Source organism: Canis aureus, chromosome 20, assembly GCF_053574225.1.
Source record: "Canis aureus isolate CA01 chromosome 20, VMU_Caureus_v.1.0, whole genome shotgun sequence".
Lineage (NCBI taxonomy): Eukaryota > Metazoa > Chordata > Mammalia > Carnivora > Canidae > Canis > Canis aureus.
In genome coordinates this window covers 36599065-36620594 of record NC_135630.1, presented here as the reverse complement: position 1 = coordinate 36620594, position 21530 = coordinate 36599065, and the positions used below count along the sequence as shown (strand labels likewise).

At 34.8% G+C, this 21530-nt stretch overlaps 1 protein-coding gene across 7 annotated transcripts in view; it reads left to right on the top strand.

Annotated features, from left to right (window-relative positions):
- Positions 1 to 21530, top strand: part of EPB41L5 (erythrocyte membrane protein band 4.1 like 5) — a 146115-nt gene that overhangs the window by 54435 nt on the left and 70150 nt on the right. For 6 of the 7 annotated variants that reach the window (XM_077861371.1, XM_077861369.1, XM_077861367.1 and 3 more), the window contains exons 8-16: positions 774 to 894; positions 1013 to 1100; positions 2025 to 2113; positions 5163 to 5232; positions 10387 to 10556; positions 11803 to 11909; positions 12930 to 12957; positions 18605 to 18647; positions 19024 to 19139. In XM_077861371.1, the coding sequence (XP_077717497.1) occupies positions 774 to 894; positions 1013 to 1100; positions 2025 to 2113; positions 5163 to 5232; positions 10387 to 10556; positions 11803 to 11909; positions 12930 to 12957; positions 18605 to 18647; positions 19024 to 19139 (832 nt within the window). The remainder of the gene's footprint in view (positions 1 to 773; positions 895 to 1012; positions 1101 to 2024; positions 2114 to 5162; positions 5233 to 10386; positions 10557 to 11802; positions 11910 to 12929; positions 12958 to 18604; positions 18648 to 19023; positions 19140 to 21530) is intronic. The other variant, XM_077861368.1, reaches the window with a different exon arrangement.

Sequence of the window (21530 nt, the reverse complement as noted above, 5' to 3'; positions counted from 1 at the left end):
TAAGAGCATGTGCACGAAATGGGGATGTGAAGGAGCAGAGGGAGAGGGAGCGAGAGAATATTAGGCAGGCTCCATGCTCAGTGGGGAGTCTGATGCGGGGCTTAATCTCATGATCATGAGATCATGACCTGAGCTGAAATCAAGAGTTGGATTCTTGGGATCCCTGGGTGGCTCAGCGGTTTAGCGCCTGCCTTTGGCCCAGGGTGCGATCCTGGAGACCCGGGATCGAATCCCATGTCGGGCTCCTGGTGCATGGAGCTTGCTTCTTCTTCTGCCTCTCTCTCTCTGTGTGACTATCATAAAAAAAAAAAAAAAAAAAAAAAGAGTTGGATTCTTAACCAACTGAGCCACTCAGGGGCCCCTCTGCATATTAGATTCTTAATAGATGCCTGCTAATTGTTTTTTTAAAGGTTGCTAAATATTTTTTGTTTATTTGTCATAAGGTCAAAATGTATTTCTCTAAGGAAGTCCAGAAAGAAGTTTTCAAAAGCTAAGCCCTATAATTTATGAAATAAATGAGCAGAAACACATTTATTTGAAAATATACCACCAACCACAAGTATGTGATTGTGTGTATAGATGTTGACAAATTGTTAGTCTAAGCTAGATTTGGTTTTGGGAATGATCTGGGTGTTACGACTTACTGGTAGTTTAAGAAAAGAATTTTTCTAATCCTCTTAAGAGTTTTTATTAATAAAATGAGTATTGAAGAATGATTCAGCAGGGAATAAACTGCTTAACAAAATATAACTTTGTGGAATTTATGTTTATAGCTGAACTTGGTGACTATGATCTTGCTGAGCATAGTCCTGAACTTGTATCTGAGTTCAGGTTCGTGCCCATTCAGACTGAAGAGATGGAGCTGGCTATTTTTGAGAAATGGAAGGAGTACAGGTACTTGACATTTGATCACACTTTTCTGGCCAGAGTGATTTTGTATTTGTTTTCTATTTCTGTTCTTGGTATAAAATTTATATTATTATTTTGAACATTATTATTTTTAAAATTTCAGAGGTCAAACACCAGCACAAGCTGAAACCAATTACCTGAATAAAGCCAAATGGTTAGAAATGTATGGGGTTGATATGCATGTAGTCAAGGTAAGCACTATGTTGTGATGCTTATTAAAAAGTTTATTTCTTTGAGATTCAAGATAACTATGGCATTTTCCAGTATGAGGGAGTGCATTGACTTGGCATAATATAGTACTGGGTACTTTGGATGTGTTGTAAACGTTGAGATTAAATACGAGAATCTCACATAAAGACTCATTATGAGAAAGAAGAGAAACAACCAAAATCTCCTAAAAGGTATATCTGTGCTTTTAAGGTGTTACTGTTATATTTTTTTAGATTTTTAAGCTACTTTTTATTATTTCACTTCATGTTCGTATCATCTTGTATCACTTAAGCTGAGTAGGCTATTTAAAAATTAAAATAATTTAGGAAGTTGAAAATGTATAGCTTGAGAGCACTTTGATAAGCAGTAATACAGTTTGTATAGTGATTTATTTCTAGTTTATTTTTTTAAAGATCTTATTTATTCATTCATGAGAGACACTGAGAGAGAGGCAGAGATATAGGCAGAAGGAGAAGCCGGCTCCCTGTGGGGAGCCTGACACAAGGACTCCCTGAGCTGAAGGCAGATGCTCAACTGCTGAACCACCCAGGCATCCCTATTTCTAGTTTAAGTAGCTAAATTTTTCCAAAAAGAAAGTCTTCTTAAAAATTTGTAATTTAAGTGGTAAATAGAATATGGGCAGAATCCATAAGAGCTTTCTTTTTAGTGGAAGTATACCTATGTATTTTCAGTGATCATAATACTTTAAGGTGTTAGTGTAAAGTAAATGCATGAATTTTCCTGAGACTGTTGTATTGGATATTCTGATTGTTGAAAACACTTTGCATATTAATATTAGCCTGTATATAGTTAATATAATTCAATGTGAAAATAAACTATTGTGTGAAAATGTGAAATCTGTTTTATGTAAATAAAGATAACCCATTTTGTTCTCTTTAAATTAGGCTAGAGATGGGAATGACTATAGCTTGGGACTAACTCCGACAGGAGTCCTTGTTTTTGAAGGAGAGACCAAAATTGGCTTATTTTTTTGGTAAGCAAAGTTAATGTTACAGATACTTACTTTTTTTTTTTTTTTAATGAGTAAAAATCGTTTCTGTCAAGTTAATACATAAAACAGATTTTGAAAATCAAATAATTCTGAAAAAACTGTAAATGTTTCCCCTTACCCATCTTTAGTCCTACCTCTCAGAGGTAAATTTTAAAACTCTTCCATTTTTTCCTTCAGTTTCAAGGTGTCAGAATATATCTCTTGATATATTTTATATTTCTACATGTATTAAATATTCACATGGGCACTCTGCGATCATGTAGTTACATCACTGTTTTAATTTTTATTTCTTATTTTATTCATTTATTTTTTTTTACATGACTGTTTTTAGTACTTCTTGTTCCACAGACAGTCTCATTACTCCCTACTCCCTGGTATGTAAAAGGAAGATAATTTGCCCCTCCTTTTAAGTTATGCTTCTCTTATTAGATCCCAAATTCTTTTTTTTTTTAATATTTTATTTATTTATTTCAGAGAGAGAGAGAGAGAGAGAGAGACAGAGATAGAACATGAGCAGGGAAGAGAGGGAGAAGCAGACTCCCCATTGAGCAGAATGCTGCCCAACTTGGGACTCAATCCCAGGATCCTGGGATCATGACCCGAGCTGAAGGCAGACTAAACTGATTGAAGCCACTCAGACGCCCATAGGTTCCAACTTCTGTCATTCATATTTTTAAATTATATTTGTATTTTATAACAAGGATAGATTTTACTTGTATTTTGTAGCCATATTTAAGTTCTTTACATCTTGTCTGGTTTGTTCTAAAAACTGAGAATTAAGAAATAAGAAATAGTGGTCATATTGTTATCCTTTGTCAGAACTGGTATAGAGCTTCATAGTGTACTGGTGTTACATTCAGGAGCCAAAGATGGGCCCCTGGGTTGTGTACTTCTTTGCAGCACGCCAGGATTGTTAGCTCAAAGCCCACCAACATGAAATTCAAATTCCTGTACGCCCAATTAATTTACTTATAGCCCGATAGGTATATTTTTAATGACTTAGAGCCTGCCTGGTTTACATGTCCCACTGTAAATTGTACCCGACATCTGCTCTTCACAGAGAAGACAAATCCTGTAGCTCTAAGAGACCCAGAACCACTACTGCCCTTCAGAGTTCTCTGACCCAGAGACTCCCTACTTGCTGCTGAAGCCATTGAGTAGACACTTAAGTCTTCTCTCTGATCCCCCTCTCTCCTATAAGTTCCTTTGCCCTTTTCCCCTTCTTTGGTGGTAGCTTTGTGCAGTCACCTCTGGAAGGTCAAGGACTGTCTTTCCCATGCAACCTTGTCCAAACGCCTCTCAGTAAAGTTTGTTGCACAATACTGCTATCTCATGATCCTGTCTTTCTTTTGATCAGCCAGGAAATCCTTGAGATCACAAGGGGGATTACATTTTTTTCTTTTGCCTATATAGGTTTTTGTTTTTTCTGAGGTTCTTGGCTCCCCTTCCTCCCTTCTTGTAGCCTTTGAATTACCTGCCTTTGTCATATCCTTAAATTCTTTCAAATCCTCAGGGTTGCATTAAATGATTCTTCTGTTCCAACTGGAACTGTCTGCTCTCCTAGCTACTCTGCAGTTTTTATCTATTTTCTCAGCTAGGATCCTATGTTTCTTCCTGTATTTTCCTTTCTTTCTTTTGTTTATTCTGATATATATACTCAAGTAACTGCCTAAGAGAAGCATGGTGTAGGAGGTAAATTTTTTGAATCCTTGGATGCCTTAAAATGGATTAGTCTTTTATACTTTCTTGATAATTGGGCTGAGATTAGAATTTTAGTTTGAAAATTATTTTCCCTCAAAAAGTTGATTATATTTCATTTAGTTTTGAATCCAGGTGTGTCTGCTAGGGACTTTCTGAGAGACTTCAGTGGAACATTTTCATAGTTGTCCTTTGATAGGTGAAGGAGCTCTGGGCTATTTATTTACCCAGTCCTTGAGTGTTAATTCTCTGAGACTTCCAGCTTGCCCCGAGGGCAGATGGAACATAATTCATGGCCAGAGAATGCTGTAGGCAGAGAGATAAAGCATCTTTTGTACCACCTTTTAAGGTTATGGTCCCAGGGCGCGATCCTGGAGACCCGGGATCGAGTCCCACGTCGGGCTCCCGGTGCATGGAGCCTGCTTCTCCCTCTGCCTATGTCTCTGCCTCTCTCTCTCTCTGTGTGACTATCATAAATAAATGAAAAAAAAAAAAAAAAAAAGGTTATTGTGAGAATCAATTGACTTAATACACGTAAAACACTTATAAGAGTACCTGACACTTAATAGGCATTATGTAAGTATTTGTTATACGTAAGTAAGTGCTAGTTCTTCCTCTCCTCCTCCACGTATTATACTTATTTTTGTACAATTCTTGTAAACAAGTTATGTCTTAAAATTACATTTTTTATATAAGTTATATTGAAAATTAGAATGAGAGTTGTGTGTTTTGACATTCACAGTTGATAAAAGTACAGAGTTCACATGTGGTCGGTTGTTGAGGATTTCAGTACAAGTAGGGGATAGAGTTGGAAAAGGGCCCATAAAGTGAGATTTAAAAAATCTTTTTTTTTTTTTTTTTTTTTTAGATTAAAGGTGTACTTCCTCAAACCAAAATTGATATAGAGAATAGAGTTCAAGATTTTTTCCTTTTATTATGCCTTTTAAAAAAGCTGTATAGTTAGTCTTTCCTGTATCCTATGCTGCTGCTTTACACTAGGCATAGAGACTCTCTTGTACCATAGCTGGGAGCCTATAAAATATATATACGGATTTCCTTATTTTCTTAACATTTTTACTGTCTGATATATGTGCAGCATTGGTTTGTTACAGATACTGCTTTTGAAATTTTTTTCTGTTATCCTAAATATTTTTAGATTGGAGGCTTTGTTGATGGGCAGTGCCATGGCAGAGTTATGTTTACCCTCTTAGCTGTTTTCATTTTAGCAGTTAGATGATTAATGTGCTAGAAGTAACAACAAACATTTCCTTTTAATTTAGAGGACATTTATTTTAAATCTGATTTTTATTCTGATATTGTTATATTGTTATAGGCCCAAGATAACCAGATTGGATTTTAAGAAGAATAAATTAACTCTGGTGGTTGTAGAAGATGATGTTCAGGTAGGAACTTTGCATTACTTATTCTAACAATGATGATGTTGTGTGGTAACTCAAGTCTAATATTCTTTAAGAAAGCCTTTCTTTCTTTCTTTTTTTTTTTTTTTTAAGATTTTATTTATTTTTTCATGAGAGACACAGAGGGAGGCAGAGACACAGACAGAGGAGAAGCAGGCTCTGTGCAGGGAGCCCAACGTGGGACTCGATCCTGGGACTAGGATCACACCTTGGGCCGAAGGCAGGCGCTAAACCGCTGAGCCATCTGGGCTGCCTTAAGAAAACCTTCTAAATTAAGCATTATTTTTTTTTTTTTTCAGTTAACTCTAGTTCCTAATTGATACACACAATATGGATGTATCTCAATGCATTATGCTAGGTGAAAGAAGCCAGACTCAGAAGATTGACTTGTATGGTTTCCTTTATGTGACCATCTGGGAAGGGCAGGCCTATAGTAATAGAACAGATCACTAATTGTTTGAGATTAGGGAGAATGAGGAGGCTTGCCTACAGAAGGAACAGCACACAGGATTTGGGGGCACAAGATTCTGTAACCTGATTTTGGTGGTAGTTGCTAGACTCCATGCATTTGTCAAAACTTATGGAATCATGAATAAATTTAAAAAGTAACTTTATTGCATGCAAAGAAATAAATTGAAAAACATATACATATAGATAGATATAGATAAAAGCAAGTTGGGCAATGTTCAAAAGACTCGTATGCACAAGGATGTGTGAGAGGGACTACTTAGCAGAGAACCTAAAAGAAGGTTCTGAAAATTAGATGAAAATTAAATACATTTTCTAAGTTTCAAGTTTTATTTCGGAGATACATGCAAAAGATTGCCTTATCACATAGCTTAGAAGAAAATCATATAGACAATGGGGCATTTAAAAAAGAAATCTAGGGACGCCTGGGTGTCTCAGTGGTTGAGCACCTGCCACTGGCTCCGGGCTTGATCTGCGGTCTTAGGATCAAGTCCCACATCAGGCTCACTGCCTGGAGCATGCTTCTCCCTCAGCCTACATCTCTGCCTTTCTCTCTCTCAGTCTTTCATGAATAAATAAAATCTTAAAAAAAATAAATAAAAAGAAATCTATTAAAGATACACAGGATGATCATTGTATCATCAATAAATGCATTGATAATGACTTGAAGCAGATTTTGCATCTAAAAACTTATTTTACAAATATTTTCCTTTTTATGTAAACGCATATGTGATTCAGTGATATTTATATCTAACCCTAAAGGCAGTTCTTAAAGAAGAATAAAATATAATTCTATCTGATAAGGAAATATGGTCATAATTTAATTGATGACACTTGTTCTTATTTAGGCCATAAGAATTGTGTATCTTACAATCAATGTCATTTTATTTATTTATTTATTTATTTATTTATTTATTTATTTATTTATTTATTTTTTAAAATTTATGATAGTCACACACAGAGAGAGAGAGAGAGAGGCAGAGACATAGGCAGAGGGAGAAGCAGGCTCCATGCACCGGGAGCCCGACATGGGATTCGATCCCGGGTCTCCAGGATCGCGCCCTGGGCCAAAGGCAGGCGCCAAACCGCTGCGCCACCCAGGGATCCCAATCAATGTCATTTTAAATTTGATCTTACATAGTATTAGCTTCTTAGATATCTTTTTGAAGGTATTTTATATACACACACAAGCAAATGTGTATCAGTTCTTTTTAATGCAGAATTTACCATGCGTTTAGACTGTTCTGTACTAATCCTTTTTAAACTTTATGTGATAACTTTTGGAATCTTTCATATAACTATATAGAATGCTTCTTTGTTTTGTCTTTTTAATATTTTATTTATTTTTTTGAGCAAAAGAGATCACAAGCAGGAGGGAGGGGTAGAGTGAGAAAAAAAACTCCTCACTGAGTAGGGAGCCCAGTGTGGGACTTGACTGGGATCATGACCTGAGCAGAAGGCAGATGCTTAACCGACTGAGTCATCTAGGCACCCAAATGATTCTTTGTTCTTATTTAAAAAAAAACAAACAAACTAGGGACACCTGGGTGGCTCAGCGGTTGAACGCCTGCCTTTGGCTCGGGTCGTGATCCCACAGTACTAAGATTGAGTACTACATTGGGCTTCCTGCGTTGGAGCCTGCTTCTCCCTCTGCATCTGTCTGTCTGTCTCTCTCAGTGTCTCTCATGAAAAAAAAGTAAATAAAATCTTTAAAAAACAAAAACAAACTAAACTGCATAGTATTCTGAATGGATATACCCTAATTTATTTAATAAATTCACAGTCAACATTTTTTCACTATATATGCATGAGCTTGCACATTGGCAAGTATTTGTAGGATAATTTCCTAGAGGTGGATTTCCTGGTTCACATGTGCATTTGTCCTGACAGATCCTACCAAGGATCAAACCTCTTTCCTCAGAGGGAGTTGTCACATTTTTATCTGAAAGGTGAAAAATGGAATTTCATTGTAGGTTCGATTTTTATTTCTGTTATTATGAGTGATATTGAACATCTTTTCATAAATTTGATTTTTTTGTAGTTCCTTTTCTCTAAATTATGCATACATATCCTTTGCCCATTTTGTCATTTGGCCTTTTTTTCTTACTGATTTTGCCCTTTATCATAGAAACTGTAAATATTTTATCTAATAGTTTGTTTTTTAATATTACATATCGTGATTTCTTTAAACATTTTTAAATAGGCAAATTTATCATTCTTCCATGGCTTATAGAAGGGTTTTTTCTACTTTGAGATTGTACGTTTTCCCATGTTTTTTCTGTCTATTTATTGTTGGTAAGTTTTGTTGAAGTGTAACACACATTCAGATAAGTGCAAAAACAAGTGTGCAGCTTGTGGGATTTTCATAAACACCTGTATGACCAGCACCCAGATGGAGAAATAAGTAGAACTCTGCCAGAGTTACATGCTCTCTTCTGTGCCTGCCAGCAGGTACAGGCCTCCAGGGATAATAACTGTTCTCCTGACTTTAACACCATGTTGATTTTTGTTGATATTTTGAACTTTATCTAAATGAAACATGACTGATTGTTCCCTTTGTGTCTTCAGTCCTCTTATAGCTGGTTGTTAAAAGTTGGCTCATACTTACTGTTACATAGTATTCCATTTTTTATATAGACCACACTTATTTATCCATCCTTCTGTTGATGGACATTTGAGTTATTAGTTAGGATATGCACATGTTTGGCTTTTGTGGATACTGCCAAACTATTTTCAGAAGTGTTTATACAAATTTACATTCTCACCTGCAATATAAGAGAGTTCCATTTGTTGTTTTTTGCTGTTCTGTATTCTTTTTCATTTTATTCATCCTGATAGTAGAATGATTTTGTGGTTTTCATGTGCATTATTTAGCACTTATTTGTTTAGCACTCATATATTTATTGAATATTTGGATATTCTCTTTTTTGAAGTGCCTGTTCAAGTCTTTTGCTCATTTTTCTATGGTCATATGCTTTTTTTTGTCATTGAAGTTCTTTATGTATCTGAACATCAGTTCTTCATGGATATATATAGGTGTTGCAAGTATCTTCTCCATGACTTGCATTTTGACTCCTTTAATTGTATGTTTTGGATAGAATGTTTCAATTTTAATGTAATAGAATTCATAAATTTTTTGTGGTCAGTACTTTCTAAGTCTTAAAATTTAAGAACCTTTGCCTATGTCAAAATCATGAAGAAACAACATAGAGTTCATATAATATTTTTAAATGACAAAATATCTAAAAAAATAAAATAAATAAAATGACAAAATAGTTTAACTTATAAAATATTCAAAGTACACTGGAAAATACAAAAAATCATAAACATGATATCCTTTTCACTCATTTAGATTAACATTTTTGGCATTGCTGCTTCAGAATTATCTCTTAGAAATAGGTAAATTAATAACACTGTATTCAGTACAGCTAAAGTCTAACCCTCTAGTTGGCCCCTTTCTTCCTGGTAGCTGGCCATCATTCTTGGAGGGTATCATTTTCTTTTTTTTTTTAGGGTATCATTTTCATACTTTGTTTTTACAAATATAAAAACATCATAATACATGGTGGGATTGTTTAAAAAATTTATATAAATAATATATGCGTATATATATATTTTACAGTCTACTTATTTTATCTAAACAGGTATAGCCATATAGCCAGTTTATTCATTTTAAACTGTATATTCTGTATTATTCTGTAATATGAATAAACAGTAGTACATTTATTCATCTTCTATTTTTCTTTTTGTAGAGTTTTAAAAGATGTTATTTACTTGATAATTTTTCTTGTTTTGGTTATTTAGGGTTTTATGCCAATTTTTACTATTCTAAATGAGATTGTGAAGAAAATCTTTGGGTATAAATTTTGGTGTTAAGAAAATATTTTTCCTTAGATGATAAAGCTTAGTTGTTACAACCAGGCACTGGAGCACAAATAGGTTCAAATTCTGGTTTTCTCTGTGACCTTGGGCTTTATTTCTTGAGCTTCAGTTTCCTTATCTGTGAAATGAAGCTAATGATAGTATTTACTCACTGAGTTAATCCATGTGAAATGCTTAGAAAAGTGCCTATGAATGTTAATTATCATTAGATTCCTGAGATTATGGTTACTGTGATGAAGAATGTACACACTTTGAAGTCTGTTGATATATATTGCCAGATCTTGTATGATCCTTTATATATTTATCCCAAAGTATGGCAAATGAAACCTCAGTTGAGGTTTTTCTGAGAAATGAGATCATATCAGCAGAGTGGACCCTTTTAGGGATAGTTTTACATTGGCTATGAAAGTGAACAGCCTGATTTCAACTCTTGCCTTTTTTTTTTTTTTTTTTTTAGATTTTATTTATTTATTCATGAGAGACACAGAAAGGCAGAGACATAGGCAGAGGGAGAAGCAGGCTCTCTATGGGGAGCCTGATACAGGACTTGATCCCAGGACCCTGGGATCATGCCCTGAGCCGAAAGCAGATGCTCAGTCACTGAGCCACCCAGGTGCCCCCAACTCTTACTTTTTTGTGTAGGTAGCTACAGAATGTCTGAGTTTAAGGGAGCAAACTGGATGCTTTATTATTTGTTAGTATTGCTGTGGTTGTATTTGTAGGTGAGTAACAAGGAACAGAACTGTTTGACCTAATAATTACCTCTTTTTACAACCTTTTCTTTTTCAGGGAAAAGAGCAGGAGCATACATTTGTCTTTAGACTGGATCACCCAAAAGCATGCAAACATTTATGGAAATGTGCTGTGGAACATCATGCATTCTTTCGCCTTCGAGGTCCGGTCCAAAAGAGTTCTCATCGATCAGGATTTATTCGACTAGGATCACGATTTAGATATAGGTGAATATCAATAGCTACTTGCTATATCTTTCATTCTTTCATAAAGCCAAAAAGTTTAGGCTAATTTCTCATTTTACAGATTTAGAAACCAAGGCATAGAGAAACAAAGTGGTTTGCCAGTGTTTTCCACTGGCCAAAATAAAAGACAAAGTGGTATTGTTATTGGCTGTAATTTCCTGAATAGACAGGAAAGCATTATACTGATATAATCATAATTGATTTTATATCCCTCTTGACATTTACTTTCTATATTAATTAACCCACAATTTAAATTCATGTAATAAGAGTCTTAAGGGAGTCTCCATGCAGTAGCTGAATGCCATATAGAAAAAGGGTATTTATTGTGCACTAAGAAGGAAATTAATTTGGGTAACATTTCTTGTCCTTTATAAACCTGAAGTTAATTTAATTTTATAGACTCTGTGTCTTTGTCCTAGGTTAGAAATGTTTTAGTTTACTTGAGAATAGATTATTGATTATGAGTTTTCAGCACACCCTGAGAGTCAGTATGATTTAAAAAATGAATGGATAATATTGTGGCAAGTTGATTGTGTGGGATTCACGTAAGTTCTATTCTACTTTGATTAAAAGTGAGGGGGCAGCCCTGGTGGCTCAGCAGTTTAGTGCCACCTTCAGCCCAGGGTGTGGTCCTGGAGACCCGGGATTGAGTCCCACATCAGGCTCCCTGCATGGAATGGAGCCTGCTTCTCCCTCTGCCTGTGTCTCTGCCTCTCTCTCTCTCTCTCTCTCTCATAAATAAATAAAATCTTAAAAAAAAAAAAATGTGTGGTAGTATTTTCTTAAGAGAATTCCAATGGAAGTCAAAGAGAATGGGAAAATAGTTTTCAATATTTCTGGAAAATTACTCTCTGAAAAGTGTATCACAATTAGAAAAAAATAACAAAATCTTTAGTTAATTGCAAACTTTATATGAGGTGAGTGAATGGAGAGAGGAAAGGAGTTGCGTAAGAGTATAGATATTCCAAAGTTATTCAGTATGTTCTTAGGCACATGCATGCTTATGAAAAAAAAAATACAATTTGCATGTTGTGTAATTTCACACCAGCCTAAAATGTAGAACAACAATGTAAAGAGAGACATCAAGGCTGTCAGTGTAATTCCTTCAGGATGAAGCTCAGGATGGTTCTTTTAAGGGCAGACTTAACATAGACTTTCTCTCATAGGTATCTGATTACTGTAGGCCTTAAATTCTCTTCTTCCTATTAAAATGCCTCATTTATTTTAGTGGGAAAACTGAGTATCAGACCACAAAAACCAATAAAGCAAGAAGATCAACATCCTTCGAAAGAAGACCCAGCAAACGATACTCTCGAAGAACTCTACAAATGAAAGGTGAGATGCAGCCCTGTTTCAGAAGACTGTTCCTTCCTTGACAGTCCATCATGTGCTGGTATTGTTTGCTTGAAAGGAATGAACCTTAAGTTTATTCCAGTCAACTGAAGTACCCTTATTTATTAACTTTGGTTTTGACAGAATCAGTGTAAGAAAAAAGGAAAAATTGCCTATATTGTTGCTGAGATTAAATTTTATGTTAATCCTAATTCAGGTACTATTTTGAGTTTGTGTTTAGTTTTTGTTCGTATTTGTTTTACTTCTGTTGAGTAACACTTTCCCTTCTCTTTTTGACGGCTGGTGATTTCATTAATCATAATCTCTCAAATGCTATGAGGAACTTCAAAAAAAATCATTGGTATATGATGAATAAATTTTGAGTAAAGATTATTTCATACAGTATTATATTAAGATACTTTTAAATGGTCTTTAAATTTAAGCATCAATATATATTTAAGTATATTTATGTAATATAAAACATGATTTACTTGAAAAACCAAAAGTTGTGTTTGGTTTTGAATCTGAGTTTGTATTAAAATACAGATTGAATTTTAAGTATGTTCAGTTAGGGTCATCCCAATTGTTTAGAAACACCTGTGCTAACCTGATATTTGGCATAAAAAACTGATTTTATATTCATCATTTTTGTTTAGTCTGACTGTAAATTAAATAATATATAGCTATTAATGAAACCATTTTAGTTCGTGATTGAAATTCCTGAGTTACCTCTTGTTTTCCACTGACAGTGATTTATTATCACTTACTTCACTCTAGGAGCCTTGCAGGTAGTTCTTGTTTAAAAGAAAATGTTTATTTTACATCTTTATTTTAAACATGGGAAGAATTGACATTATTGATTTTAATTATGTGAATCCTTGAACATTTTGTGAAATGACAGTTTTTAAATCTGTAATTGGGAAATATGCCTTTAAAAAGCTGTCCAGATTTATTTTTATGAGTAATGAAGCAGTTTACCATGTAAGTGGAGACTAATGGGACATTTCCTTTTTTTTCTGTCAGCAAGTACAGCAAAACCTGAAGAACTCAGGTGAGTAATTTCTTACAACTTAGGAACAGAATGTTTTAGAATTTATGTCATTAATTAAATATTTGTTGAAGACATGTGAAGTTGTCCCGAGCATTGGGACAAGAATATGCATATGATCCCATATAAAACTGACACAAAGAAAAATAAAGCAGTTTAAAGAAATAGAGATAGGAGTGGGGATGGATGTTTATTTATTTATTTATGAGAATGACATTTGTTATTGGAGTGGGGATGGATGTTTATTTATTTATAATGAGAACGACATATATTTGTTATTGGCTTGTTACTGAGAATATAAAGATGAATAAATTAGAGTTCTTAAAAGTAGCTCAAAAAACAAAGATTTATTTGCAGATAAGCAATTAATTTTGTTTCTGGGATAATCTCCACTTTTCATGGTGTATAATTCTTAATGTCATATGTTGATAGATTTAGTAATTGGTAGCATTTTGTTGTGGATTTGTATTTGTATATTTATCAAAGATACTGGTCTGTAGTTTTCCCGTAATTCTTCATCTGATTTTGGTTTCGGGGTAATTCTGGCTTCACGGCATGAGTTGAAAAATGTTTCTTTCCTGTTTTGGGGGGAAGAATTTATAAAAGAATTCTTTAAATGTATAGTAGAATTCACCATTATAAAGGCCATCTTGCCTGGACATTCTCTTTGTGTGAAGTTTTAAAATTCAAAATTTAATCTATTGGTACAGACGCATTCAGATTTTATTTTTTGTTTTGACTCAGTTTAGAAGTTTTTCTGGAATTTGTCCATTTCATCTAAGTTATCTAATTGGTGGCGTACAGTTGTTCATGTTTGTTCCCTTTTTTTTATTTCTGTAAGGTTTGTAGTGCTGTTTCCTCATTCATAATTTTAGTGATTTGAGGGGTTTTTCCCCTTGGTCAGTTGAGGTAATTGCCTCAGTTTGCCTATTTTGTGAGCCTTTTCAAAGAATCAGCTTTTGGTTTCATTGATGTTTGTTCTGTTTTTCAAGTTTATTATTTTTCCCTCTGATATAGTCTTTCTTTTTTTATTTTTAATTTTTTAAGTTTTAAGTAGGCTCCACACTGATGACCCCAAGATTAAGAGTTGCATGCTCTACCCACTGAGCCAGCTAGATGCCTCTGATATATTATTTCATTTCATTTTTAAAAAATAATAAATTATTCATGAGAGAGGCAGGGACACACACAGGCAGAGGGAGAAGTAGGCTCCCTGAGGGGAGCCTGATGGGGGACCTCAATCCTGGGATTCCAGGATCACACTCTATGCTGAAGGCAGACCCTCAACCACTGAGCCACCCAGGCATCCCTATTATTTCATTTCTTATACTTGCTTTAGGTTTAGTTTGCTTTTCTTTTTCTAGTGTCTTAATATAGGAAATTAGGTTATTAGAGATCTTTATTCCTTTTTTTTCCCCTAAATTATTTGAGAGAGAGTGTGTGTTATAGTGGATGTGCAGAGTAGGAGGGAGAGGGACAAACAGAAGTCCTGCTTTTGATAACCCAATTAATTTTAATAACACATACTACAATGTATAGTTTCATATAAAGCTTCTCAGCTATTGGTATGTGTCAGTCCCTGGACTATCTGTTAAAGTATCAGATTCAAGGCATACTTGCAAATCTAGTTAACTCTTGAATTTGTCTGTTCTTATATGGCAGGTGTATGGGTAGAACTTCTTCAAAAGGAGAAATCGTTTGATTTGGGGTGCTGCGGGTGGTCAGCCTCTCTTTAAGAGGCCCTATTTTTTCCCTTCCCACTTAGAAAGGCATTAGAGTCCATTTGTGATTGGTGATTCACCATAAAAGCACTTTGCTTTTTGAATAAGGACTCTCCTGAAGTTTCAGTAGGCTGTTAAAAGTAAATGAGAGGAAGTGAGTGATTCTTTCTACTGTAAGTTTTTAATTAGGTAAAAAACAAAGTTTTCTACTTTTCCTGAGTAGTACACTTTTACTTTCATTGTAGCTATTTATAAGCTATACCTTTAAGAAAAAAGATGGAGAGATGTTAGAGGTATTCAGTACTTTTTAAACTATTTTGTTGTTTAATGGATTATGTCTTGCTTACTTGAAAGGGAAGCTGGGACAGAATATTAGAGCTTAAAATAAGGAAGATGACCTGGTGAATTTACCAGAAATATAAACAAAGTATTCCAGCAATAATATGTAGTTGAAAAATTAAGATTTTTATTTGTAAAGATTTTTTTTTTTTTTATTCATGCATGAGAGACACACACAGAGAGAGGCAGAGACACAGGCAGAGGGAGAAGCAGGCTCCATGCAGGGAGCCCGACATGGGACTCAATCCCAGGTCTCCAGGATCATGCCCCGGGCTGAAGGCGCGCTAAACCGCTGAGCCACCCAGGCTGCCCAAGATTTTTATTTGTGATAATTTGTCCTTTAAAAATTTTTTAAGGGGTACCTGGGTGGCTCAGTTGGTTAAGCATCTGCCTTCGGCTCAGGTTATGATATCAGGGGCCTGGGATGTAGTCCCACTTTGGGCTCCCTGCTCATCTCATCTGGGAGTCTGCTTTTCCCTCTTCTGCCCCTCTCCACTGCTCATGCTCGCTCTTTTTCTCGCTCTCTGTCTCAAATAAAATCTTTAAAAAAAAAAAATTTTTTTTTTTTTGGTAATACACATTCCTACCAAAAACTTAAGTATCTTGACTATGTAGTCTCTTTCCTAGAATTAAGATTAATTTAACTTTAATAACTAAATTTTATTATCCTTGCTTGAATAATACTTTGGCTCTGGAAAACACACCAGAAATGGGATATTTAAGCAATGATACTTTATTGTTATTTTTTATAATGAATTTTTAGATCTGAAATGTAGAGGGGGACCCAGCCCTTCTGAAGGTTATTTACCACTCTTCATAACACTGTTGAGAACCTAAGTTTGGACTGGCATGAATGCCCTTTCATTCTTGCCCTTGTAGTTCTGTTTGCATGAACAGTTTTGCTCCAGTGAACCATGGAAAGCAGTACTGTTTGAAAAAGCACAGCTATTTGACCTAAAAAGCCTCTTGACCTTGTACTGTGCCTATTTGATTAACAGGTTTTTAAATTGGCTGATGTCAGTGGTTTTCCTTATACTGTTTTATCTCCTAATCCCCATGAGTCTTGACTAATATAAAGTATCCTAAGAAGAGGTGACATTTGAAAGGATAGATCACATTTCAGTGATTAGTACTTTTGTACAGGCTTAGCTGACAGAATCTTGAAGACGGAAATGAGAGGAAAAGAAGGAATGGCAGATTAAATGAATATAGAGATTGTAAGAGCAAAAGGGGTCAGTTATTGCATGTGGTCCTTTGAAAGGGGTAAGCTTGGATTAAGTCCGTAATGAGAAATATTCATTCCTACTTGGGTGTTATTGGAAGTGAAAGAATACGTGTGTAATTATGAGAAAATACTGCTTACTACATTTCAAATTATTTGAAAACAGGCCTATGATTTGATTAAGATCACTTATAAGCACTTTTTTTCATGTTGTTATTCATCTTTTGTTTATCATTTGCTGGAGTTCTTCTCAGTTAAAGGAAAAGCTTCAGGAGTGCCCAGATGGCTCAGTTAAGCATCTGCCTTTGGCTCGGGTCATGATCCCAGGGTCCTGGGATTGAGCCCCATGTTGGGGGTGGGGGATCCCTGCTTGGTGGGGAATCTGCTTCTCCCTCTCACTCTCCTTTCAGGCTCTCCTTCTCCCCTTCAAATGAATACATAAAACTTAAAAAAAATAAAGGAAAAGCTTCAGAGAGTAACCATGGGGATCATCCAGTCAAGCAGTTTGGATGAGATTTCATAATATCTAGGATTATGAGTTACTTAAACCACCATAATGTGTTCTGGGAGCAGCGACAGTCAAAAGGAAACCGTTTCATGCAAATGAAGAACCTAAGGTTTAGAGAACAGAACTAATGGTAGTGGCACAGCTTGGATTTGAACCTGGGAAATGGTAGTAGTGCAAGTTTTGGTGACTCAACTTGTAGTTGTAGGTAATAAAAAATAAGATGTTTTTAAAATGGGTTCACTTCTCATCACCTAGCCTTTAGCAAGGCCTCTTCATTCTTGAATTCTTTCTTAATTGGTTGTCTTTTATCAGATTGTTTTTGTTTTGCTCTCCCCTCTCAGAGAAAGGCTCTTGGATATTGTATTCAGAGTTTGGTTTGAGAAGCTTTACTCATTTCCTTTTTTTTTTTTTTTTTTTTGAGATTTTATTTATTAGAGCATGAGCACAAGTACAGGGGATGGGGAGCAGAGGGAGAAGCAGACTCCACGGAGCAGGGAGCCCAATGTGGGGCTCGATCCTGGGGCCCTGAGTTCATGACTAGAGCTGAAGGCAAATACTAACTGACTGAGCCACCCAGGCACTCCTGACCATTTCCTTTCACTAGAAAAACATCTTGACTGGGTATAATATTCTTGAGTATTGCTATGAAAAGGTCTGTGCCAGCCAGGTATTGGCAGTGATTTCCTTTTAATCTCTATGGGTTACCTAAGTATTCTTTCCTTATCCTTGAAAGTCAGTAATTTAATAATAAGAGCTTAAATGCACTTAATTCCCAGTCTCCTTTTCCTGGAATATAGTGCTCTCATTAAGTCTGTGGATAATTTTTTCACTTTCAAGGAATTTGTGTGTTTGTGTGTGTGTGTATGTGTATAAAAAACTTTGAATATATTTTCAGTTACCTAAGTTGAATTATTTACCTCAGGGTACAAGGATGCTTATGTTAGAAGGTCTGAAGGCAGTAAACTCTTTTTCCCCTTTGTTCAGTAATATGTCACTGTTGAGTTATTTCATTGAATGTTCTCTTTTTCAGCTGTTCTGAGATTTGTTTTTGTTTTGTTTATTTTTTAAAGATTTGATTTATTTTTATTTTATTTTTTTTTGAGAGAGAGAGCACAAGCAAGGGGAATGGCAGGCAGAGGGCAGAAGGAGGAGCAGGGAACCTGATGTGGGGCTCCATCCTAGGACCCTGGGATCATGACCTCAGCCGAAGCAGATGCTTAACCCACTGAGCCATTCAGGCGCCCTAAATATTTTGTTTTAGATTGAGTTTTTTAAAGTGCTTTTTTGTGGGGAAGTGATGGAGGAGGGAAATGAATATAGCTTAAACTAAAAGTTTTAAAACATATTTATAAATCTCTTGGAGTGGAAAGAGGTTTCTAATTTTAAGTTTATATTAAGGCCTTTTGAATTATCAACTGCTGGGCTGTTGATGACTGGAAAATCTTTAGAGTGTAGGAATATACAAAAGAAGTGACACAGGTAAGTTTATGTGGATATTTGTGCTTAAAGCCTTGAATTTAAGATATCATTTGTGCTGCTCTTTATTTTGCCATCTTTGACAGATACTGTTCAATAAATAAACAAGATTAGTAGTGAACTACACATTTAAAGCACAATTAAAATATAAGTATATGGAAATTTTAAATGAGCAGATTATAGTAAAAACAATGTTTTAAAAACAAATGTTTTCTGAGCATCTTTAATTTTTAGTTTTAGGTACTAATAGTAATTTTTTCTTACTTGCAACAAAACAATGCCTTTAAAAATAAAGGTACTTTCATTACTGTATGTATAGTCTTACAATATGAAACCCTAGAATTTTATATATGGTTTTTTAATACATGTTTTTCCCCATTACAGTGTTCACAATAATGTTTCAACTCAGAGTAATGGATCCCAACAGGTGAGATGATACTAAACTTGTAAACCCTAGAATACTAGTTAATTATGACAGATAATGGTATAACTTTGGGAAGGTTTTGTCTGTTTTCTTTTTTTATCTGTAAAGTGGCTAAATAAATGAAACCCTCTGTTATTATCTGAGATGCTGTAAATCGAACAGGTACCCTATAGGACATTTTCTGTTCCTGTAAATTCTATAAAATAAGGAATATCTTAATATTTAGTTAAATTATTATCTATCTCTGAGGTAGTACACAACATGCGAGCATTTGTTTGCACTATGTTTGTAGATAGTAATCCATTTTAATATTCCGTTTATTGGCGACAAAGTCATGTATGTGGGCAAAAATGGATGATTTTTATAATTTTATCCACAGGCTTGGAGTGTGAGATCAACTCTGCCTGTGATTCCTTCTGTTCCCTCTGGTCCTGTGCTGGCAGAGATAGAGAATCTTCCAAGGAATCCTGGATCAAACCAGTATGACAGGAAATGGTTTGTTAACTCCTTTAAACCAGAATAAAATCTTGCTTAATGGTATTCTAAATTCTCCACCATAATCTTAGAATACTTTAAATATGATTGAAAACAAATTATTCATATTTGTAGGCTGAACAGAAACATACCGTTGAACAGTCATACTGAGATTGGGAAAATAAGGGATATGTATAAGAAGGGAATGTAGTTATTAATTGAAGAACATCAGACCTCTCTCCTTATTTTGGTTAGCATGATTAGAAGTGGTGGGTGGTTCTCTGTTGAATAGGACTTCAGTGCTAGTCAGTAGAACCTTTTTCCAGATCAGTAAGGAAAATATGTTTGTTACATGTTATTCCACACAACATAATGCTAGTACTTTGGATGTATTTTTTCATTAAAGACTGAAGAAAAGCCAAAAGGGAAAGATGATTATAATCTAATCAAACAAAGCATTAAAACGCTTCATTTTGGGGGATGGAGAGAGAATCTGATGACAGAGAAGATACTTTATTTGTTGAGATTTCCAGGATCTATTTTACATTGTGTAGTTAGTACACAAATATGAATACTTTGTGGCTTATTGGAGTGTAATCAATAGTGTTCATCATTTCCGAAATAATGTATGTGGTTTGGAGGGCTCCTCGGGAATTACTTGATTGAGTGGTCACGTTGCAAATCTGTGAAATGAACTTTGATAATTTATAGGATTTTTCTCTTTTTCTCTTGCTCTTAGTTTGTTTAGTACCTGAAATCTAATGAATTTCTGTGGTGATCTCAAGGTTTTGGTCAGCTTTCTGAGCAGCCAGTTCTTCCTTCATGGTGGTGGGTCAACAGTGGTTGGTGATTATTTTCAGTCTTTGCTATGTAATTGTTTTTCACTGTTATTTTGGCTTAACTAACTTGCAAGGTGCTTTGCTCTCTATCGTTGGGCATATTTTTACTTCAGTTCCAAATAACTTGATTAGTTTCTAAGATTGAGGGAATTTTTTTTTTTCCTTTTTTCTGTCTGTTTTTTTCTTTTACTTATACCAGCGTATGGTGGGGGTGCTTTGTGTGTGTGTGTGTGCATGTGGGCACACACTTAAAGTATGAACAATGAGGCTTCTAAATATCAAATTTTAGTCTTTATTTTTTTTTAAGCCATTAAGGAGTTTCTTCAATTTCTTACTGAAAACACAGCTCCAGTAAGTAGCTATGTTTTATGGCCTTGGTATTACCAAGTCCTGTTGGCAAGGAAACCAAGACTTCAACTATAAAAGAATTCCCTTAATACATGCTTACTTTTTATATTAATACAGAATGAGAGTCTGGGGGGTGGGAGAGGTTGCATACTATATTATGACACTAAATCTTTATTGAGATTTCTGATTTTAATGGGCATGTATTCAAATCTATTTAATTTGATTTATTAGGCAGTACTTAGTTCCTTTGGCACAACCTTTAGAAAGAGTACTGAATCTGAGAATATTGAATTTTAAGGAAAATGAAAAATTTGGAGCTCTGTGTCCTTCCCTTATGTACTTGTGCTGAGACCTCCTTTGCTGAAATGGAGTAAAATGGTGATCCTGAAAACTTAATGAGCCTCAGTGTATATGTATGTCAGCAGTGGCATGGAACTGAATATAGAACTGATCTATCTTGGAGCTAATGAATTCCCCAGCTTGAATTTAAAGTGCATTCTATATTTCACTTGTTTCTGCATGCTTTTATTGTTATTAATGCTCTTAAATGAATATAAAACAGTCCTCCTTTAGAAAGTGATAAGTTAAACTGAATAATATATGGGAAATTTTGCATATATTGAGGAGAACATAAACCTAACTGAATTTCCTAAAGTTTCAGAGACTGCATACAGAGGTCATGAATTTTATGGGATAGATATGATAAATAAATTGTATACCCTTTGAAGAAGAAATGATGATTTTATTGTAAAAAAGCATTCAAGTTTGTTCTGAAAAATCCTTTTAGTTAATTTCAGTTTTCTTAAGGAAAAAGAAGTTTGAAGATTCATGTTTTAGTTGGGTTAGAAAAAAAATACTGTATTTAAAAATTTATCCTTAGACATCTTATATAATTGGGATGGGTTTTTTTTTTTTTTTTAACTTGTAATTATCTTAAATATGTGCTTCCCTTTTTGCTGTGTTGCAAAACCTTGATTTTCTGAACCGTGACAAATGTTTTCTTTCTACTGGAGGACTCTTAATGATTTCTAACCAGGAACTGCTTGTATGCATGCTTCACTCTTAGTTCTGTAGGCCTATTCTATAGCACTGTGTAAGAAAAGGGTTTCTTAATATACTTACTAAAATGTACCTTAGAGAGGCTTACAATCTCATCACATTATCTGTACCTGTTGAATTTCATTCTGAAGTCCTATGAACTTTGATTATAGAAGGGACAGTGATT